This window comes from Lethenteron reissneri, chromosome 25 (genome assembly GCF_015708825.2).
Source record: "Lethenteron reissneri isolate LAM-NWPU_2019-01 chromosome 25, ASM1570882v1, whole genome shotgun sequence".
Classification (NCBI taxonomy): Eukaryota; Metazoa; Chordata; class Hyperoartia; order Petromyzontiformes; family Petromyzontidae; genus Lethenteron; species Lethenteron reissneri.
In genome coordinates, this window is record NC_083803.1 from 10,633,259 (window position 1) to 10,657,252 (window position 23,994).

The 23,994-nt window shown below is 50.8% G+C and overlaps 2 protein-coding genes across 2 annotated transcripts; both read right to left on the minus strand.

The window, feature by feature from the left end:
* Nucleotides 1–1,903: 1,903 nt before the first annotated feature.
* On the minus strand, nt 1,904–6,829 carry LOC133346917 (olfactory receptor 1571-like). The gene has a single exon (XM_061558742.1). It carries the CDS (start codon nt 6,090–6,092, stop codon nt 5,064–5,066), a length of 1,029 nt encoding a protein of 342 aa, XP_061414726.1. The 5' UTR covers nt 6,093–6,829; the 3' UTR covers nt 1,904–5,063.
* Nucleotides 6,830–10,383: 3,554 nt separating this feature from the next.
* Nucleotides 10,384–17,862, minus strand: KLHDC9 (kelch domain containing 9). The gene is made up of 3 exons (XM_061559267.1): nt 17,763–17,862; nt 16,641–16,903; nt 10,384–14,383 (listed from the first exon to the last, which is right to left on the minus strand). Exon 3 carries the CDS (start codon nt 14,364–14,366, stop codon nt 13,203–13,205), a length of 1,164 nt encoding a protein of 387 aa, XP_061415251.1. The 5' UTR covers nt 14,367–14,383; nt 16,641–16,903; nt 17,763–17,862; the 3' UTR covers nt 10,384–13,202.
* Nucleotides 17,863–23,994: the final 6,132 nt, after the last annotated feature.

The window sequence follows — 23,994 nt, forward strand, 5'->3', positions numbered from 1 at the left end:
CCCCGCGTTCCAGATTCCCACGCTCAGTGCTCGTGCACAGGAGCTGGCGTCGTGAGCTTTGGCGATAACTGAGATGTGAGATATTGGGATATGCATGGGAGGAGGGAGGGGGCGCGAGTGGCGGTAGAGAGGGCAGGAATGGAGAGTGGGAGGTAGAGACGGGCAGCGATACGTGGCTGATTGCCAGACTGGTATTCAGCTCGGGTCGGCCTTCATCTAGTAGTGAATCGATCACGCCTGATGATGGTGATGATGAATGGGTACTTTTTGGACCGGAAACTCACAACTATCCACAAGCCCCCTCCCTCCCCTCATCGCCCTTCACCTTCTCCTCTCCCTCACCAATCAATCCTCTCTATTGAATAGGCTCAGTTGAAGGGAGGACAAGGATAAGCCTACGTCTGTTGGGTGACACGGAAGAAAGGAAATGTGAATACAACATTGTACAGAGTGCGTAGAGAGGGCCCACAGACCCTGTGCAATATGCATACAGGGTGATCATAATCTCACATTCCACCGAGTGTGGAGACCCTCTAGATTTCTGCGTGAAGCAGAGCAAGCAGCAGAGTTTGAGTTCAAATTCCGGAGAGGGTTAATTTGGCGTCATTACCAACACAACAAAGATTCCCCGTGTCGCCTTAACAGACTGTTCAAGCAAGTGTGGTTAGCGAGCACCATTACCACAACCACCATCCCCTCTCCCCCCCTCATCATTATTATCACCACCTCGCCACCGTGACGTGGAATTACTTCCTCTCACTTCGAGTCCAGGCTTCCACAATCCACAGTGCACCGAGCGATAACGGAACTGGGATCACAAGAAAGAAGACCCTTTTGGTAGCTGGAGCAGTGGCGCAGTGGTTATCGAACTGCACTAAACTCTCTGAGTCACGTGTCTATTTAAATGGCACATCTCTAGAATAAATCAGATACACGAAACTGAATGCACGATTCTAGATTTGAAGCTTTCGTGACTGCAATGATTCATACTCTTAGGTTTTTCGGTAAAGTCACGTAGGTAAAAAATAAATAATGATACATTTATAATTGAAATAATAGAAATAAAATCATAAATCACGACGTTTCGGAGGTAACACAAGTCTCCGTCATTAGGTGGGACCGTCACAGCTAGATTTACCGTCTCAAATTTATCTATTTTTTACCTACGCGACTTTACCGAAAAACCTAAGAGTATGAATGCACGATGGCCAGCAACTCACGGCGTGGAGGAGAATGTCAGTTTGTCTGCGTACGTCTGACACCAACGTGGCGACTTCAGCTGAGAAATTCTCCCTGATCAAGAAAGGTGGACACAAATTATGTATCGTGTGAATCACAGCTCTAATTGGTTGACGTGCTATGCCTGCCCCAAATCACAAAGCCATCTCGTTATGAAAACCAATGATTGCCGCGCGTGTCTAAACAGTCTGAATGTGATCCGCCAGAAATCGTGGAATTGCCCGTGCAGCTATAGTTGAGGTCATCCAATTTAAAACGCGAGGTTGAGGCAGTGGCGTAACAACATCAGCTCAGGGGCTACGGCAATCGGTCAGGTGGTGCCCCAATATTTGATTTGTCTCGCACGCTCGCACCTAGCCGAAATATCGCGGCTCCTCGTGCCTAATCACATCATTACATAGTCTTAGGTTTTTTCGGTAAAGTCACGTAGGTAAAAAATTTAAATTAATAAAAGTAAAATAAAACAAATTAAAAAATTCAGCTGTCGTGGCTGTGACGGTTCCACCTGAAGACGGAGGCTTGTGTTGCTTCCGAAACGTCGTGAATTTTTTAATTTGTTTTATTTTACTTTTATAAATGTAAATTTTTTACCTACGTGACTTTACCGAAAAAACCTAAGAGTATGAATCCTTGCAGTCACGAAAGCTTCAAATCTAGAATCATTACATAGGTTTGTGTTCTCTTACACTGTCGTTGAAAACATAACTCATGGCGGTTGTCAAGGAGGGGGGGGGGCAACTCGTAGCATTGGCCACCGGCGCTCGTTACGCCACTTGGTTTGGGGCCATCGCCTGCCAGTGTGGCTGCTTCGTGCTCGACAGAGTGGCCACCGGGTCACAGCATGCCGCGCGTTCACTATCACCACTCCGATATGAAGAAAAAAATTACATTTTGACAGTCACATCCATGAACCAACCAACCCATCGTATCACGCACCTACATCATCGTCGTTGTGAATAAATACGTGAGATTGTTCCTGCAATGTGCACAACAAAATAGAAGAGTTAAGAGCATAACTCAATACATTCGTCAATGACACTGCCTTCAAAGGAAAGGTTTATAATAGAGAGATAGTCTTTCTCTGGCCTCTCTATGTGCTATGAACAAGGGGCATCGCCTGAAACGTCGCCTATTATATAGTTTTCCTTTTAACGCCACAGTGTTATTGACAAATGAGTTGAGTTGTTTTTGTTAATTGTGCATTTGCACCACTGCCAATGCAGAAGCAGCGTCACCAAATAATTTGTTTAATTTTAAAAACAGAAAGGAAAGGTTGAAATCGGTGGTTCGCAAAGCGCGGAACACGAATCCAGTTCGCGTAGCTGGAGTCCCACGCCCCACGCACTCAGAGCTAAATCGAGCTGCAAGTTCATATCCAGTGCAATCCAGGTGTCATATACTCCGCGTATTTTGCCGTGCCTGTTTATCCCGCGTGAAGATTATGCCAAGGCCGATATCCCGCCAGGCCACAGCCATAAAATCGAACACTTATTGAGTCTGGTACGGTGCGTGAAAGGTTTATGTGACCGGCCGCCTTTGTCTCACCAGCGCTGATGCTTACCAACTACACCAACTACTTAGGTAAATATGAGTCTACCGAGGGAAGACCCAGGACCGGTTCTGATATTACTCGCCATTTATGGTAGCCGTGGTTGGGAATCAAACTTAGGTCGCTGGGTTCGTCTTTATCCCAACGCTTCTACGAAAAAAAATGGATTTACTCCGCAAATCCTCCCTGAGTCTCAACACTATTTTGGAGTGCCAACATACGTTGGGAGATTTGGCCAATTACCACCAATCCGGTTTTGGCTTCGTGTGGGACACGGAAACCAGAGAACCCAGGGACAACTTCGCAGGGCGCCGGACACGAGAGGGTGGATGGGGGGTGGGTGACACTCAACACTGCCCTCTCCTGGCAGCGGCCCCACGCCTACCACCCCCCCTGGTCACTCTCCCATCCAAGTACTGTACAGCACTGACCAGGCTCAAACCTACTCAGCTCCCGCGAGGCCGGGTGCATTCCGGGTGATTTCGTGGTGAGCATCGCACGCGCCCGCGTGCGGTGTGCGAAGAGTCCGCGGCACGTGCGCCTCGCTGGTGCCCGCGCTTCGTCAGCCAAACGTGGATGTAGTCGTGACGCATTGGAGTATAACATCGATCCTTTTACGCTCACGATGAACGAAAGCACCAAGTCACGTGCGTAACAATCTCTTACACAACCAATACATTCACCACGATGATGATGATGATCGTGATATTACTGATCACATGCAGTCTTATCAATCGCGTCGTCCATCATGCAGAATGCATCTCACCATCGCGAGAAGCCGGCGCTGCCAACAATTGCCCAAGCTACGCGGTCCTCTTCATAGTAAGATGTTTTCAGCCAATTGATGAGCGTTTACGCATGTGGGAGAAACCCGGAGCGGCCGCTCGTTGAAAACCCACGCGCGCGAGGGCGCAACACACTATCACGCGCAGAAGGAATGTAATGTTATCAGTCCGCACTATGCTGCACCACATTCTCCTGGTACATTTGTTTGCGATTCACCAATCCTGGCTGTTGGATTACAGGGCACGTGCACAGCCACCACCGCCGCCGACCGGCTGATGTTTAACAAACTATAGTTTGTTAAACATCAGCTATAGTTTGTTAAACAGCAGCTATCAATCGCTTCACAAATTTGACGAAATCAATTACTGGCGTTAATGCATCGAATCACTGGGTGTTTTGCGTGAACCTCTACACATATATTCACGCACAAAGACAAAGATCCCCCGTGTAGCCTTAACATACTGTTGGGGCAAGTGCTGTTAGCGAGAACCTACGAAGGCCGGCACGGTAGACGAGGGGGTGGTGGGCAGCTCCCCCCTCCCCCGGTCGCCTTTGTCTCCCTAGTGGTGATGCTTACACTTCGCACCAGGTACTAATTTTAGGTTGAGTTGACCTAGGGGAGGCCATTGACGGGTTCAGATAATCGTCACTGGTGTTGGCCGTGAGCGGGAATAGAACTCGTGTGGCAGGGGGTTGTAGCGCAGCGCGCTAATCACGATAATACCGCTCCCCACACGCGCGCACACACACACGCGCACATGCCCCACGCGATGTCACCTCTCCCCATAACCGTGTGTGTTGCGGCTGACGTTCGCTCGGCCAAAGCAACAGAGAAGTCGAGGTGAGAGTCGAACTCCGTTATCAAACCTGCGCGGTTCCGTCCAATTCGGCGCGAGCGAGTTTCCACTCCGATGTTCCTGGGCGCGCGAATCAACGCGCGCACGCCCGGAGATGGCGCTTGCTACGAGTTCGTCCCTCTCGCTCTCGGTGTCTCTCGCTCTCGGTGTCTCTCGCTCTCTGTGCCTCTCTCTGTGTCACTAACTCCACCGCAGTCTCCCCGCGCCTCGCGACGTCCACGGCGCCGGGAACCCAAATGCGGTGATGAACAGAGGTCCCAGGCTGGAGGCGCCTCCATGGAACATCAAACTCCATGGTGGAGCGCTGCTCCACAGTTGAGCGATGGGGGAGGCTTCCCTGGTGAAATAACCTCCGTGATTTAAATAAAAAAATAACAGACCTCTCCCGGGCGGGGTGCTGATCCAAGGTGGACCGATCTTGCATGATGGCGGAGCGTGTGCCCGAGACGGGAGCCACCTCCAAGAAGCGAGTCCACAACGCAACCTCCACGTGAGACCCACCTCCACGATGACGAGCAGATCTCCGTGGTGCGAGCGCGTCTCCGAGACGGAGCCACCTCCGCGACGAGAGGACACCCCCCCCCCCCTACGATGAGAAGAAGGTCTCCGTGGTCCGCCCGCGTCCGCCCTTCTCACGCGGCCACCGTCATCACGGGCTGATGCCTGCGGCAGAGCGCGGCCTTGAGCGCCCTCCAGATCTCCTCGTTGCGCAGGCCGTACACCACGGGGTTGACGCACGGCGGGATGGTCACCATGATGCTGAGGCTGATGGCGTCGAGCAGCGTAAAGAAGTCCGCCTGGATGACGCCCTGGTCCAGGAGGATGTCGAGCGAGAACTTGATGACCAGCGGCCCGAGGTAGAGCGAGAGCTGCGCGCCGTGCAGCAGCACGGTGGTGCGCGCGCGCTCGTTGGTTTGGTTGAACGGCTCGACGGCGAGGCGCGCCTGCCTGTAGATGCGCGTGTAGCTGAAGGCGAGGGCGCACATGGCGAACGCGAGCCACGCGCCCGCCAGGCACTTCCTGAAGAGCACGGGCGCGCGCGGGAAGCTCGTGTACTTCTCCAGGATGTCGGGCTCGCACACCACGCCGCCCGACAGCACCTCGCTGTACGAGCCGTGCTGGCCCAGCAGCCACACGTAGGTGAGCGACACGGCGAGCGAGAGCGACCACATGCCGAGCACCATCGCCTTGGTGCGCCGCGACGTGAACGTGGCCATGTAGTGCATGGGCCGGCAGATGTAGAAGTAGCGGTCGAGCGCCATGAAGGAGAGGTTGAGCAGGATGCAGAAGAGGGTGCCGAACGACACGAGGATGCTCGTCTGGCACATGAGGCCCGGCGACACGTAGCGTCGGCGCGAGAGGCTGTGGATGGCCTGCGGGATGAGCGTGGTGGTGAACATGAGGTCGCAGGCGGACAGGTTGCACAGGAGGATGTACCGCGGCTGCCACTGGAGCGCCTCGGCGCGCAGCACCACGGCGAGGAGGAGGACGTTGAGCGCCGTGGAGCAGCAGTAGAAGACGAGCAGGAAGGTGACCTGCACGGCGATCACGGCGTCCGACGCGAAGTAAACCCCCGCTCCGCTCTGGTTGCTGCTGCTGCCCAGGTGCCCCGGTCCCTCGCCGCTGGCACCGGTCGCGCAAGCGCGGGTGATGTTCAGCATCGTGAGAAGCGCGTGGTGGAACAATTCGTGTGTGTGTGTCTAGGTGTGTGTGTGTCTAGGTGTGTGTGTGTCTAGGTGTGTGTGTGTTTTTGTCTAGGTGTGTGTGTGTCTAGGTGTGTGTGTGTAGGTGTGTGTGTGTCTCGGCGTGTGTGTGTGTGTGTCTAGGTGTGTGTGTGCGCCTTTGTGTGTATGTCTATGGATATGTGTGTGCGTGCGTCTTTGCCTTTTGTGTGTTTATCGATATGTCCATGCACGTGTGTAGGTAGGTGCGTCGATGTGTTTGTATGTGTACGTGCACCTAGCCTGGCACACGCGTCTTGGTGACGTCTCCACCACTTAACGATTGGTGTACGTGTGTGTGTCGACGTCTTTAAATGCTCCTGTGTCTCTCTGTATGTTTACGCGTGTGTTTGTGTAGGCATGTGTGTAAGTCTCTGTGCGTAATGATATCTGTCTCTGTACATGCGCGTGTCTTGTACACGTCTGAAATTGATTCAATGCCTGTGATCCCGACTCGATGCCATCTCCAGGCAAACAATGTGACTCACAAAAGTGCTGCACTCATCGCCGCCGAGCAGCTGATATCATCCAATGCGGCCGCTCGTCCCTCCTCTGCTCCCCCCGGTTGTGAATGAGCGGTGCTCAGCGACGGCGGTCGTGGTGGAGAAATTGCGCTGTGAGTTTTGCGGCGCGGTGCCCGGAGAGTGAGAGAGCCAGAGGGAGAGCGCGAGAGAGAGAGGGGGGGGGAGAGCGAGAGAGTGAGAGAGCCAGAGGGAGAGCGCGAGAGAAGAGAGAGGAGAGAGAGAGGGGGAGAGCGAGAGAGTGAGAGAGCCAGAGGGAGAGCGCGAGAGAGAGAAGAGAGAGGGGGGGGGGAGAGCGAGAGAGTGAGCGAGAGAGTGAGCGAGAGGTGGGGGTTTTACGTAAAGCTAAGTTCAACAATGTAAAAAAAAACATTTACGAAATGATGAACGAAGCAAAGTGCCGACTACACCGAGCATCTTCTTGTTTCCACTGATCGTAAAAAAAAATAAAAGACAGAGACGAGAGAGAGGGCGAGAGAGAGAGGAGAGAGAGATGGAGAGACGAGAGAGAGGGCGAGAGAGAGAGAGGGAGCAGAGCTCCCTGGCGAAGGATCGCGCCACCGCCACCTCCTCCTCCTCCTCACGATCTCTGACGACTCCTGCCTCCGCTGGTGTCTCTACCTCTCCTTCCCTCGCTGTCTTTCCGTGCATCTCTGTGTGAACCCAGTGACCCTGTCTGCCCCCTCCTCGTGTCTGTCTGTCCCTGTCTGTATCAATGCGTCTCGCTGCTTGTCTCTGTCTCAACGTCCCTTTACCTGCTTCTCTCTCTCTCTGTGGCATACCTATGGAGGGTGCAGGCGGCGTCTTCTTCTCTTCTTTGGCAGTCCCTCGTCGATCAAGGATAGCTTCCTTCCACAGTGGTTCTGTGTATTGAGATGACTTACAGCAAATCTGGCTGTGACGGTCCCACCTGATGACGGAGACTTGTGTTGCCTCCGAAACGTCGTGATTTTTATTATTTTTTTTATTAATTTTAATTTCATTTTTTACCTACGTTACTTTACCGAAAAAACTAAGAGTACGACTGAAGAGCCCAATGTGAGATCCACATACTCTGCCGCAGGTGAGGCACGAGCTGCTCTGCACGGGGTGAGTGGGTGGGTGGATTGAGCTGCAGAGCGGTTCCTTTCGCTGAACCCGTTTGGCTTCCTTATACCGCTTGCCGGTGAGACTCAAGATGCACAATGCCCACCCGAATGCTTCTCCTCCAGTTTTGTGCGACCTTGAGCTAGGGATTCGCATGAGTTGAGGTCGCATGTTTTAAATGAGGCTAAAAGAATGTCCTTGAACGTTTACTTCCCTCCTCCTGGGGATCTCTTGCCATGGTGGAGCAATCTCGGCACACGGGCGACGTGACCCACCCAGCAGAGGTCGCTGTGAGTGATCAGCGCCTGAATGCGAAGGAGGTTGGCTCTTGAGAGGACGCTGTGACATTGTTGGTTCACCTGTCCTGCCAGCGAATTTGGAGCAGTGACGTGCGGTGAGGTCGATGGCTGGGGAGGCACTGGCTCGTGTCAGAGCCAGATTCACACACCGAGGGGGGCGTGGCCTCACGGAGGGGGCGTGTCCTCGCTTAAGGGGCGTGGTCTCACTGAGGGGGCGTGGCCTCACTGAGGGGCGTGGTCTAATTGAGGGGGCGTGGCCTCACTGAGGGGGGCGTGTTAGACACGCCCCCCTTAGTGAGGCAGATGTGATAGCTGCCTCCCCTGGTGCTTTTTCATTGCAGTTTCATGACGAGACTAAATATATTTATACACATACGTGAAATAAGTTACCTGGAGTATGGAAGGCGAGGACATGAAATGAAGGCGTCTACAAACATTACATTGGTGACATACTGAGATAGTAACAGGCACGCTTTTATTGCCCGCGCTCCATCCAGTCACTGAGGGGTTGCGCAATCAAAGGGGAGGCGGAACTCGTCGCTGCCTCACCTCTCGTCTCTTCCTGTATTTGCAGCAAAGCTCCGCAAATTTGGAGATTTTTACTATAAAAAAATGATTGCAATCGTACAGAAATTACATTTATAACACAGATCAGTGGAAAAATCTTAATATTTATTTAATTTTATTATTCTTTTTTTTTTCGTAACAGCTATTTTCATTGGAGTATGACAGATGAGGCTCTGCCTCCCCTGCCTCTCGTGACCACACGTCCCTGATTTGGAGTATCTTTCGGAGGCAGCGTTTGTGGTACTTCTCTGGTGCTTTGAAGTGCTTGTTGTAGGTTGTTCATGCCTCTGAAGTATACGGGAGGATGGGGATCACTGTTGCTGAGTCAACCATGAGCTTGGTATAGGCCTTAAGGTCCTGGTCTTCGAAGACACACTTCCTCGGGCGGCCAAAGGCTGCGCTAGCACACCGAAGACGATGGCGTTTTCAGCAATCTGACCTTGATGTGACTTGATGCGCACAGACTACAACTACTGGAAGTACAAAGTCAAAGATCAACCGTGTAGCCTTAACAGACTTTTGGGGCGAGTGCTATTAGCGAGCACATATGAAGGCCAGCACGCGAGGGGGTCGGTGGCCAGTACCACACCGATCGCCTGTCTCCACAGTGGCGATGTTTACACTCCACACCAGGTACTCATTTGAAGCTGAGTCGACCTAGGGGAGTCCGAGGACTGGTTCAAATAATCGTAACTGGTGTTGGAATCAAACTTGGGTCGCCAGGCCCGTAGCGCAGTGTGCTAACCACTGTGCCAGGGCTCCCCCAACACTATGTACACACAAACAGGCAGAAGACAAAGCCATAGAATCCCAGCATAGCCTACACAGGCTGTTGGGGCAAGTGCGATTAAGACCGGCACGGCGCACTGCTTGGGGTGGTATAGCCAGGACCGTTCCTGGCCACCTTTATCTCACCCAGTGACCGACGTTTCCAGGTACTAATTTCAGCCTAAGCCGACCTAGGCGAGCACACGTTTTCACACATATACACACGTTAACTGTCATGCCTGTCTCTCTACCAGGGCACGTGTGCACCGCGCAAACACCAAGGTAACATCGTGCTCCCGACAAATAGGCGACCCCTGTGACCTCGTTGCAGAATTAGACCGTTGCCAACATTTCCCCAGTGCCCTTGTTTAATCGTGACCCCATGGTCAGCAGCGTAGCCTGGTTGACATTGGCAAGACATTCAATGGGGCCACCCCTTGTACAATTTCCCACCTCTTCGTGGCCCGTGGTGCTGGGGCCCCGTGAGCTCCGACACACCGGGATGCAGTTGCACCGCCTGCACACTCGGATAGCTACACAACTGCCCATGACCCGAGTGCCCTCCTTCAACTGTTTTGCCAGTGCACCAACGTGACCCTAGTTCCATATGTTTAACCAAAATATATCCGTGGACCAGTGGTATAAATTCCACGTTTCTATCACAGAAACCAGTAATTCCATAGAACCAATGCTGGTTTCCTACGAAATCTTGAGTTGCGGTTCAAATAAACCCTCCAAAAACTCCCACAATACCCTGCATCGATACTAAAAAAATACCACGTTTACATGTCCAGAACAGTGAGTACAAACATATAAATACAAACTGCGGGAAAGTCAAACCAATAAATCCAAACAAGTGTGAAATTACCCCTACAATATCACCACCATCGTCATTACCACCGCCTCGCAACTGGAAACGATTATCTAATTATATACACATACACGTGGTGATCCATTGATAGATACGCCACTGAAACAATACGGTGACATCACAGAGAAAATACATTTTTATTTCAAATTCTCCACATCTCCCACCCAAGGCTTATTTTTAGCCACAGCTGTCCCGGGGTTGAGCTGCGGGAAATATTTCCTCTCGGGATCAGGGACGTTGAGAGTTGGGAGGAGGGGCTCGGAAAATATTCCATGAGAAATGAAGCCTCACTTCCACCAATCTCAATCGATTTGGGGAAAAAAAATGTCAAGGCACGGCCCTGCAATTGCTTGCTCACGCTACCTGGTGGTGGAAGCGCCTAGGTTGGAGCGAACTTTCGAGTGGTATTTGGCCTCCTCTTCCACGTTGACCAGACGTGTTGGAAGTGATGGGCGTACCCACACTTTACCCCACTGCACGCATCTTGCCGGTCGACGTAGTAACATGGTGTGTACCCATTGCAATGTGGGGCGGACGGAGGCGGGTGCGGGGAGGGTGGATTTTTTAAAAATTGTTCAACTGCCGCGCCGGGCGATGGAATTGAACAGGCAACTATGGCACCACAGCAGCAATACCTCAACTAAGCACATGTTCAAGCTCAGCTCTGGTTTATTCCACGGACATCACCAAATGATTTGTATAATTACTCAATAAGTCGATTTACCACGCACTATTGGATGTACGACTTTCTCCCAAACCAAGAAAAGTCATCGGTTGGTGCAATCTTCCTATTCCTTCACATTGCAGCATCTTAATGTTCATGTGGGGGTTGGTGAGCCAGTGGATGACTTCAGGAGCAGCCGCATGGTGCACATTTCAGATGCTGCCGGCGAATGATCAAAGTCACCTATCCAGGGGTTTTTTTTACCGGTGGCACACCACAAGGGCAGACAGGCGAAGACAAAGACGGCTCATGATGAGCAGCAGGAAGACAGAAGGAGCGCCGGGCAGGAAGGGAAGGAGGGGGAAAAATGACCGGGCCAAGATGTCAGGGATGAAAGGGTGATGAGAGAGGAGGGAAGAGAGGGTTAGAGGAGGCAGCAGAAATTAGCTTTAACTGGAGCAGCATCGATTAGCATGATTGGCTCCGTCCAGTGCGAAAGAAGTTCAAGAGACATACATGTTTTCACAGGGGGTAGCGAGGAATTTAGAGTGGGGGTGGCCACGCAGACATCAAGAGATGTATACGAGAGACTTGAGCTGATTTTTTATATATAGATGTTGGCTAACATATTACACAATGAGCAGAGGCACGTAAGGGAGGGGGGAAAGTAATTAAGGAGGGGAGTGGTACTGCTCTATTTGACGGTGATGAATGAGACACTGAGAGACTCATGACTGCAGAACTAAGCGCGGATACCCGTTAGGGTGGGACCAAGCATTAGCACTGGGGAGACAAAGACGGCTGGGCGTGGTACTGGCCTCATCACCTACTTGTTCGCCATGTGGAATTGAACATGTGCTGGCGAACAGCACTTCCCCAAACATTTACAGGATGATAAAATGTCGTGCCCAATGAATAACCGGCCAGATGGCGAGGGGGTAGAGCAAGCCGCTCACAATCCGAAGTTTCCGAATTCAAATCCTGGTTGGCGGTTGACTCAGCCCAACACTCCTCTGGAATTGACAAATTGAGTACCACCACTGGCTCAGGGCTGTAAACAGGAGGTGAGCACCAATACCTCAATGCTCGTTTGAGCAGCAGGAAATGTCTTTCACTTTGGACTTTAATCTCAAGAATCCATTCATAAATTAGGATTGGATTGGGTAATGATCTTCAAAGCAACCGTGTTGTGCTAATGAGTTGAGAGATTCCGGCCAGCAGAGAAGAGAGAGAGGGCAGGAGGCAGTAACACTATAGAGACTCACAGCAGTGTGTGTGTGTGAAAGTAATCATGTTTTATTCTGTTGGGAAAAAGACTAAATCAATAACTCCAGTGAAAAATATAAATTCACATTTCTGCATAAAGTCAAAGAGCGTTGCAATGAACTTTAAAACGTTCAACAGAGGGAACTCTCCCGATTGTCGTCACGTAAGGCTTGTGCCATGGGCAGAGAAAACTAACGTAAGTGACGGAAGCCACGGTTGACCAATGAGGTACATAGGTGGCAACAGAACAACAATGTGTCTGTGTTGTTTGAAACTTGTCTCGAAATGCCTTTCTCCCTTGCGAACAATTTAGTCTGCGTGCTGCTTCAATTGTGGAGGAGAGGTGACACAGTGGTTAGCGTGTTGTGCTGTGAACCCAGCCACCTGAGTTCGATTCCCAGCTACGGAAAACAGTGGAAAGTGATTTCAGTACCAGTTCTGGATCTGCCTCTCCGCACCCCCTTCATCAATCCCCAGTGACCAGCGTGGTGAAGAGTGGCTGAAATGTATTTGTATTTATTTCTACCCCGATGCTACAGCATAGGAACCAAATGGTGAGAGAGTATCTCAAGAGGAAACTCAAGGAACCGGCTGTCACTGGAGGACACCCAGGGCAATCCTCAAGGGACCAGGAGACCCTTGGATCATGAGACCCTGCCATGGTGGTGACATGAGTCAGAGATTATTTATTACAATATTTCACATGGAACATGCTTTCAGAAGGAGCATCTCGTTTGCAAGGGTGTCCAGGGTTTGGTAGCCACTCAATTCTGCAATTGTTAATGCTCCGGAACAAACATGATTATTGCAGTTATAACAGTAACACGACACAATGCATAGTTATCATGCTAACCACCTGGTAGTCACGCAAGAGTGACCTGGCATACATGGTGGTAAAAAGCATACACCCCTAAAAGTGGCAGACAGCGCTGGCAGTGCGGCAGCAGAGGCTGCGTCTGTCCACACGCCACGGGGCTGGCTGCCACACGGACGCATTACTGGCCAAGCTCACGCCTCGGGGAGTCCCGGTGACAACTCTAGGATGCAGAGCTCAGGGCAGGGGTGCCCCCCGCGGCTCGGGAGGCCCCCCACTGCAAGGACGTGGCCCCCCAGCACGCACACGCAGTGCACGCTGCGCTCCAGCGCCGCGGCCTGCAGCGTCCGCCACTCGGCGCGGCTCGTGTCGAGGAGGTGGAGGCGCAAATTGGTGGCGCGGCGCGACGGGGACGAGACGCAGGAGAAGCTCTCCTCTCCGCCAGACAGCAGCGCGACCCGCGGCCCCAGCGGCGTCATCGCATGGAAGCGCAGGGCACGCGGGGGCCCACGGCTCGGGGACGCGATGGCCCAGAGGTACCGCTCCAGGGCCCCATCCTCCGAGCTGACTGACTCCGGCAGCGAGCCAAGCTCCAGGGAGCCAGGCCCTCGCGCCGGCCAGCGAGCTACCACCTCCAGTTCCCTGGAGTCCCTGCCGCCGAACGCGAGGAGGCGGTGTCCTCCTCTGCTCGGCTCCCGCGCCATCGTGGCCGAGTGTCCCGAGCGGGACGCGACGAGGGCGGGCAGCGGCTCGTAGCGCAGCGTGCCGCGACCCAGATGCAAGTGCACGCGGTACAGGCAGCCGTGGCGGCGCTGTGTGCGCACGCCGCCCTCGCGGCCGAGCACGACCAGCTCGGCACGGCCATCCGCGCGGCCCGCCGGCTCGCGCACCACCGTGAGGGAGTGCCCGCTCAGGCCCGCGGGCGGCTCGCTGCCCGGCTCCTCGGAGAGGGTCCGCCAGCCGGCGCCCTCGCTCTCCGTGTCCAGCAGAAACGCGTCCGCCGTGCGCCGCGCCCCGTCCCAGCCGCCCAGCACCAGCAACCACCGACGGGAGAGGAGCGCCGCAGCGTGGTGGCTACGGGGCGGCGGCGCGGGGCCCGGGACTGCCCGCACCACCGCGGTGATGCCGTCCTGGCCCCCGCGCAGCTCCACGGCCACGACATCCGACAGAGGCGGCCCTCCCGGCCGCGCCAGACCCCCCACCACGTAGAGCATCTGCCCCCCGTGCGCCGCCGTGCAGGTGTGGTGGAGGCGGGCGAGGCAGGGGTCGCTCAGGAGAACCCTCCACGCAGGCATGGACGCAGGGGCCAGGGGGTCCACGGGGATTGCAGAGCCCTCAGTCTCATCAGGGTCTTCCATCTGCAACCTGCAATGGCCTGCAGCAGCAGGAACAGCAGCAATACTGTTTAACACGTAGGCTTTCGCGACCAATATCATCCATAATAGAGGTTTTTTTGGGTTAGATCGCGTAAATATATAAATGTGTCGTTAAAACCTGCCACCACCCGACACAGCCTAGCATCATCAGACGACAGCCAATCTATCTGTCGCCTGATGAAGCTAGTTGTAATTACTGGCAAAACGTCGTACTCAGATTGTAAATGTTGTGGCTTGGCTCTCCAACACACCAGTGTGCTGTACTAGTGACGAATTGGCCACGTTCTGTTTACGTGACAACCCTTACTAGTTGGCTGTGTCGGGTGGTGGCGGGTTTTAACGACACATTTATATATTTACACGATCTAACCCAAAACCTTTATTATGGAGCAGCAATACTGTTGCTGTTACTGCTGTCCTGATTCAATCACTCTTGCAATTGAGACTATCCTGGTCTCTTTACTTCTCACCTGCATTCACGCAGTAATCCTGAAACTTGAGCACTTTTGCGAATGATGGGGCTGAATTACTTTCCGCCACGATTACCTTTCCGTGGTTAGTGATGCTGCTTCGTTCAATTTCAATCCTTAATCTTGTAGGTCTTTTGCCCCTGCATCCATCCACCTGGTTTTCTATCCACCTTCTTCCTTACACCTTTGTGTCCATCGCAAAGTGCGGGAACCTGTCTGGGTTTATTCTTGTAACGTGTCCAAGCCACTGTCGTAAAATAAAACGTTCAGCAGGGGTTTAAAGATTTTAACTTGAATTGTTTAACCGGGTGAGAACTCAAGAGACCAGGACATCGTCCGAGTTACAAGTGACCTGGATCAACAGAATGGCAAAGGCAATACACATTTATCTTTTTTAAATACAGCAATAATGCAAATATAAATGATCACGAAAAAACGTATTGCAGAAACATAAATTCGTTGTTAAATAATACATTCCCTGCTACGAAAGTCGACTCAGGAAAATTATATTTAGAATGATCGTAGTACAATTACATAATCAAGTTGCATATTTATTAAAGAGATACAGAGTGGTTAAATTTTGATTTAAAGCTTTCGTGACTGCAGGGAAATAATAAAATACAAATATAAAACAATACAAATTATCACGACGTTTCGACTGCAACACAAGCAATCATCATCAGGTGTGAGATCCACAGCAAGAAAATGTTTTTGCTGTGGAACATCGTGATAATTTTTATTGTTTTATATTTGTATTATTTTATTATTTCCCTTCTACGTGACTTTACCGAAAGAACCAAGAATAAGATACAGAGTGACTATAATTGCACGAATATTATAGAAGGCAGAGCTGTATTTTGCCAATCAAGAATAAGATACAGAGTGACTATAATTGCACGAATATTATAGAAGGCAGAGCTGTATTTTGTCAATCAAGAGCCACTTGCACAGTCACGAGGGCAGGGCAGCACGTGGCAAAATCATTCCAAGTGGCCATAGCAATCCCATCAGTCAAGGAGTTCATCCTGTCAATGGAGCGGTATGACACGTACAGGCCACTTCTCTATTCAATAAGCGATGACTATTCGCTGTCACACGAGTTTATGAATAAATGGGATACGGCACTGAATTCATACCTGTCAAACCCTCATCAGTGCCCTACTTTATTACAGACCAATTCAGACCTTATTGGTCACCCAGTGCCCTCATAAATCTCAACGTCCATCCTGCAAAGTCCCATCATAAGGGCAAAAACAAACAAATACAGTAGACACAAATAATATCTGTGTGCCCGTATTGAAACGTCTGTATATGCCGCATGGGCCTGAAAACTCAATTTCCCCGTACAAGAACACGGATAAGCCGTGTGGGTTGACAGCTACGTGTATGTATGTTGAACTTCTTTCGCACCGTACGTAGCCAACCGTGCTTATCTGAGTTTCGTGAAGAGAGAAGGACATCCATCGGTAGAGCATTACATGGTGTGTGTGTGTGTCAGTGTGTCAGTCTGCTGCGGTCTAGAGGCACGTAGTGGGTAGTGTCTGCCCCCCTGGTGACCTTTTGGTGACCTCCTTCATGAAGGTCACCGTCTCGTACTCACGAAATAGCGAGGCGCGGTGGGGGGTTTTTCCCTTCCCTCTCTCGAATGACAATCGCCGAGCTCACCCCCCCCCTCACCACCCTCTCTGAACTCGCAGGTTCAATCAACTGCATTGCCACAAGGCGACAACTCCATCGCTGTCCCTCCGTGCTTCACCAACAATCCTCTCGCAAAGTCGCCACTCACCGCTGTTGTCGACCGGCGGTCGTGACCCGACTCATCGCATGTCGGGTTCGCAGCGCGAATTGCGCTCCGTGCCGCCGCCGTGCCGTGCCGCTCCTCCCCCGTACAGGGATAAGTGGGCCGACGTTTCGGGTACGCGGCCCGAGAGCAGGGAGCGAGGCTGGGTGGTGGAGGCGGACATCATCACCAGGCCGGGCGCCCTGCCTCTGTCGCCGTGGTCGCCATGGAGATGGAGCTGGTGAGCCGGGTCCACGCGTCGCTTCTCTCTGATTGGTTGGATGGACATCGCGATTAACATAATTTATTCACACGCCCCCCACCCACCCCCACCACCTCCGCCACTGGTACCCTCCCACCCCCACTCTCTCCCTGAGCAGAATCAAAATATTTGTACTGGAGGAATCCGATCAGCTATAAAGCTATTTTTTTTTATTACAGATGTCCAATAAGGGGCGGGTAAGAACAAGAAATGTAAACAAATCTTGACTTAATGCTTTCGTGACTGCAGGGATACATATTCTATGGGTCTTTCGGTAAAGCCACGTAGATAGGAAAATAATAATTTAAAAAATCACGACGTTTCGATCTCCACACAAGCGATCGTCTTGTTATTATTATTATATCTACGTGGCTTTACCGAGAGACCCATAGTATAAAGGTAAACAAATCACCCAAACACGTACCAGGCAAAGCCCACTGAGGTATTAACTTAAGTTTCAGAAGCGTCCTGGCCACAAATGTTAGCTCAACAAAGTGGCCCATCATTTGGACATTTATAGCACTAAAATAATATAAATCATCTCAATGCATGTGAAAACACCTCCCGACCCCAGCACCAACATATAATGGAACTTTTTTTATGTAAATGAATTTCTTTACTCATATTGATTTATTAAAACGGTTTGTCTGTTACCCAATGATAGCTAACAATTCACATGACACTTGAAAAAAGTGTTAATCGGAAAACATTCAAATCGGAATCTTTACTTGAGACTGGAGGAATCCGATAAGCTGTGAAGCTCTTTTTCACAGATGTCCAGTGTGGGCACGGGGTCAAAACGTTACAAACGTAGTTCTCATCTGGCCCCATGGTGTAAAATGCAGTCTCCAACTCTGATTATCCACCTGATCTCTCTGGCCGTTCCATGTGTGTGCTGTAAAGAAGAAGGGCCATTGCCCGAAACGTCGCCTAGGCCACAGTGTTATGGCCCAATGTGTCGAGTCACCTCATCTGTCGTGCTCGACGTTTGGTACACTGCGAGACAGAAATATGAGCACGTGGATGAGAGAACGCACGCGGGTTAGCAAACAAAACACTCCAAACATTCGTCAATAACACTCTCTGTGTGTGGCCTTAAAAGGAAAACAAGAAATAACAGGCGTCGTTTCTGGCAAAGCCCGTATTCATAGCACACACATCAAGAGACGAGAGAGACGGAGTGGATCAAACGAGCTGGAGACTGCACTAAAATATGTGGCATGTTAATAACATAATTAAAACAGTTGAAATACGTTACGCTGGTTCATAATTCGCGTCGTCGTGGAAAATCTAAGTGACGGCGTAAATAACAACTAGAGGCCGCTGCACTGACCACGACGTCAAAAACATCGAATCGTGCACGCACGCGCCAGCCGAGGATGTCGCTTCTTCGTTGAACCACGTTCAAAGCGGACCTCCGGAAGAAACCCCCCAATCGCGACCCAAAACGTCGCACCTCCTGGCTTTTACATTCCTCCTTTAAGACACTGGTGGAACCATCGACCACATCAGAACATCGGCAGGCCGATGCGCACATCTTCTTCATGAATGTAAATTTTAAGACAAGCCACAATAGAGCGACTGTGGCCGTGCAACCCAAACTATGGACCATTACACCAGTGTAGAAAACATCAGTGGACAATGAAGACGAGTGTACGAATGGAGTCCGTGCACCTTCAACGGAGGATGAACTGCATAACGACACCAACTCTCCCCAGAAGCCCCCCTCACCGTGGCTGGCAGACCTCGACATTTGCATTGAGCTCCTGAGCACACTGCTGCTACTGCTGCAATCGTGGGCAAGAATACAATTGCACCACGTTGGGTGGCCAGGGCAGTACGTGGGTATGAGGGTGAATACATTGTACACCCCTCGTAAAATTATACATACACACGCACAGGCGACGTAATTAATCGAAACACAAACAATGCCACGTACATATTTATTTTAATGAGAAATTCCAGCCAACAATAACATTGGTTAAACATTTACCTTGGCTGTCAAATCTTTACAGTGATTGTAAGTAACTTTCCATCCGCCCTCCTTGTTGCTTCACGGAAACATTTCCATGGCTCGTTGTTCGGGTCCTGTCAACAGCACTTACACGAGCCAGCCAGGTAAACAGGGAAGAAGAACCGTGCAAGTGCATGGATTCCGTAACGTTTCCCAGCACGCGTTTGTCCTCGGAGGTATTCCGTAAGGAACAGTTGCGCCGCACAGCGAGGGTGACGATACATGGCAGACATTAGACGTTCTCACGATCGGCTGTCGAAACATCTGGGTATGAAAGCACTTCAGTTGGAGAAGGTGACACATTTCTTTACTCATAATTATTTTGACATTAAAGTCTAAATTACAGTCGCCGAAAATGCGTGTTTTAAAGTCCATAATAGCAGCACAACGTTATCCCAAACTTTAGTCCACATTGGATCTGATCTGCAGAAAAATGTATGTTATTAAATTCTTGCGTTTGGCATAATCTCCAGGGGCTAAATGGCAATGTCGAGGTCTGGTAGCCACGACGAGAGGAATGGAAGGAGGGCAGATTCCAGCGGCTTACAATTTGGTCCATAATTTGGATTGCATGGCTACAATCGCACGACTGTGATTTGTATTTAATGCATCTCTGTAGATCTCTATGGGTCTTTATGTGTATATATGTGTCTGTATGGGTTTACTCTATGGTCCATCGTTTAGATTATAATGTCACAATCGCAATACCGATTAGCACGGTTGGCTACGTAGGGTGCGAAAAAAGTTAAACATACAGACATACCGTGGCTTGTGTGTCTTTCATTTTGCATTGATGAAGGAGATGTGCGTATCGGCCTGTTGTTGATGTTCTGATGCGGCTGATGGTTACACGAGTGTCAAAACATCAGTCGACAAAGGAGACAATTATATTAATGGAGTCGCCGAGATTCCTCGAGTTCTGTGGTGTGCAACATTGAATATCGTTGCCGCTGAAGGGGTAAACATTTGTCGCAAGTAAAGACAGCAGACCCCAGCGGAGAGGCACGTCAAATCACCGCCGTCGGGAGACACGCGGGGTGAGAGATTATTGATTGCAGCCGGTTTCAATTGTTTGTCGCTATCATCGTCATGAGCAGCATCAGAAGCATAGAGTGTGGCGATTTAAAACAATTGCTTCTGGGGCGTCCATCGCCCGGCGTTATTGGCAAGAGCACTCTACGAACACTGTGCATGCGGCCCATTCAGAGTAGAAGGGGAAAACTGAACTCGTGGTGAGCTGAGTGAAAAAAAATCATTACACCGACCGGTATCCGTTTCACCGAGTAAAACTATTTTTTTAAAGCAATTGGTCCAGCGGCGTAGTGACGTGGTTGGCATGGGTAGTGGAGCGAATAATTCAATCGGGCCTTCTGTCAAATATCTTTCAATTTATTTGTGACCCGGTGCTCGGGTCCCACTCAGCCCATGGGGCCCCTGCGTAATTGCACCACCTGCATCCGCGATAGTTGTACCACTGATAGGGTTCATTTGCTCTTTCGGAGCCAACCTGAGCATAGCGACAAAAACTACACATCCGTCAATAACACTGTATTTAAAATTAATAAATATATAAGCGACGTTTCGAGCAATTTCCCTTCTCCGCAGCACCTAGTGACGTTTGTAGAAACAAACAAAAAACGTAACAAGGGTAATCGAGCAGGGTAAACCTAGAGTGAGCGGCTTCATGACTTCTTGGTGAAAAACTGCAGCCGAACTCAACCCGCCGTTCAAACTTGACACGTTTCAACACCAGGACATGAGCGGTTCCTCACCGTTGACCTTTGACCCAAGCTTGAAACCTAAAACATCAGGGCGGTGGCGGCCGTCCTTGTTTTGTGGAGCTCGCATATGGAGCGAGAGATATCGAAGGATCTGTAGACGGGAACGGAAATCTGTGCGGTGATTGCAAAAAATTGGCTACGGGGAAAAATGTAAACATTTCCAATTACACACGTGCGTGTGTGTGTTTGTATCCCCACGTGTGCTGCGTGTGTTATAGTAACGCTGCACCAAACAAAACACATTACTTTTGGTTTTCGGAACAAAATTGTTGAGGGAATTTACATTCCCAATGTAGGAAAGTAAAATTGAGACACACTTGGATCTGTGTGTGCAAGTACCAAATGCGAAGGTTTCTATTAAAGATTTTTAAAACGTTTAGGGTCTAAAAATAAATAAAATTGCATTTAGTCCATAAGTCTATGAACCCTCTGGCACAATGTTTTACAGCGGCATTTCATGAATGCAGGCAAACTCGAGACTGTTTATGATTTCAACTTTCGGAGTCTCATTAGCAGTGGTAGTCCTGTTAAACAAACGCTACTGGCTTGCCCGGGGTTGTTGGCAAGAGCATTCCATGTAAACCGTAGAGAACGTTCAGCGGAGTACACCAACATGGGATACAACGTGTATTATACTGGGAGGAACCTCCTGGTTACACCAGCCCACAGGGGATTATTGTGTCCGTCCGTCCGTCCGTCGCGCAGGGAGGGGCTGGGTGGGGAGGGAGGGAGGGGCTGGGTGGGGAGGGGAGGGTGGGGAGGGGCTGGGTGGGGAGGGTGGGGCTGGGTGGTGGGTGGGAGGGGTGGGGCTGGGTGGGGAGGGGCTGGTCACCCCGTGGTGCCCTTATAAAACTCAACGTTTAACCTACTCACGCCGGCTTGTGCCCGCCCTCACAGTCGGGCATATTTGCGGAATACACCACGCCACCGTTGACCCTGGCCATTGACCGAGCAACCCAACGTTCCTACCAGCTCCCTCCGCAGGAATGTGTTCCTCTGCCGTGGTGGATTATGGATAATACATTATCACTCATGATCTATCCAGTGCTGAGTAAAGGCTTCCTCGAGCCATCGCCCCCTCTCACGGTCTTGCCATTCAACAACCCATCCAACATCAGCACACGAGCTGATTTCATCGCTCCGTCTCCCGCGTGGAGGTACTCTCGGGTGGTTTCTACCCTTTGGCTGCCCACTGTCGTTAATTTTGATCACCAGCCTTCATCTCTGTTCGAATCATGACACGTCCTGCACAATCCCACTTACTTTTCTTGACGGTCAATGGTGGCTCTAGCTTGTATCTCCTCTCTAATCCATAAGTTCCTCTTTCTGCCTCTCAGTGTAATTACAGACATGCTCCACTCCATAATACGTCGATGGTGGTGCGATCTATACTAAGTTATCAGTCATGGGTCTGTTTCATCGTGGACATTAAATACAATAACACTTTTGCTCGATGGCTCATGGGTCTCGTGGAACGATGTTGTCCAGTCGCATTCTGTTTGAAGAGGCGATCTCTGCAACACCGAGGGCCGTATTCTAAATCGCGGCTTTTGTTTCCGGCTGGGCCTCTGGCAGTGGCTCAACCATGGTTTGGCTCAGGCTCAGCTTACAGGAATCCTCAGCATGTCTGGGACAATGCTCAGAGCCAGCTCAAGTTAAGTGTGGGTTGGAGCTGGCTCGCTTGAGCCAGAGTCAAGCCTGAGTCGAGTCCCGATTCAGAACGCTTAGGGTGCTTGGTTTGTGAAGGGGAGCGGGGCTCGTGGAGGCACCAATGTGTGGTGTTGTTGTTGTGCGTGAATGACCGAGTGAAACGCGGCCTCCCTGGGTCGCTGGATTCGTCCAGCAGTTGGGACCAGTCATTCCAGGACAAGCGTTTCATTCCGAGAGGCGAAATGAACACGTAGGCAAATTGTGCAACATTATAAACTTAACAACCAGGGGAAAAAACCCGGTTGTTAAAAACGTAACCCCCATGCATCATACACTTGAAGAACATCCCAGACTAAAAGAGATGAGAACCCACGCCGTTAATGGACAGATGCTTGAGAGGACCGTATTCGCAGCCACTTCAGAGTGGCTCTGCTCTCTTGTGCCACAGCAATTATTCGCTTTATCCTCGGAGAATTCAATCTCAAGAGAATACTGGCCTCGCCACAACCACCCATTTAAAAAGAATGGTTCTGCGCTTCCACCGCAAAAAATCGTAATGCTCGCTGTTTTATATTTAAAGAAGTGCATAATAAAACATAAACACCATCTGTGTGGCCAGCTTTTTCCATGTTGCCTGTAAATGCCCTCGCTTCCTGGACGACGCCGTGTTTGGTCTGAAGCCTTTCGGCGGTGACTCATGAAGTAGAATAATAGCAGGTGTGTGCTGATGGGATTTTGTAGAACCTTGATCGTTCGCCAGCTGCCACTTTGACAATAATGTCTGGTGTTCAGTGTGGTCGTGGTAAAAATCTTGACAATTTTGGAGAAAGTTATGGGGTATTATTGTGATAGTGTGATCGTGGTGGTGTGCGGTGTGATTTTGGTGGTGGTATATGGTGTGATTGTGGTAGTGAGCGGTGTGATTGTGGTAGTGAGCGGTGTGATTGTGGTGGTGAGCGGTGTGATTGTGATAATGAGCGGTGTGATTGTGGTAGTGAGTAGTGTGATTGTGGTGGGTAGCGGTGTGATTGTGGTAGTGAGCGGTGTGATTGTGGTAGTGAGCGGTGTGATTGTGGTAGTGAGCGGTGTGATTGTGGTAGTGAGTGGTGTGATTGTGGTAGTGAGCGGTGTGATTGTGGTAGTGAGCGGTGTGATTGTGGTAGTGAGCGGTGTGATTGTGGTAGTGAGCGGTGTGATTGTGGTAGTGAGTGGTGTGATTGTGGTAGTGAGCGGTCTGATTGTGGTAGTGAGCGGTGTGATTGTGGTAGTGAGCGGTGTGATTGTGGTAGTGAGCGGTGTGATTGTGGTAGTGAGCGGTCTGATTGTGGTAGTGAGCGGTGTGATTGTGGTTCTGTGTGGAGTGACCGCAATGCCCCCACTAATGACCGTGGGTCTCTTCATTGTAATTGCGGTGTGGGTTGACTGAGCGCCGAGCGGCTCATAATGGCATTGGTGTCTGTCGTCATCGTCATTGTTCGTGTAGGTGACTGGGGTCATCACCATCAAACTCAAGTCCCCAAATCCCATGTGTTCAATTAGCGACAGTTAATTAGTTGCTTTCAAGTCCTCGCTCTACCTGCAGTATGTGTACATGAAATAACCCCAGATGTGATTTTTCCGAATAACATTTCACAATGATTTGTTTAAATCCAC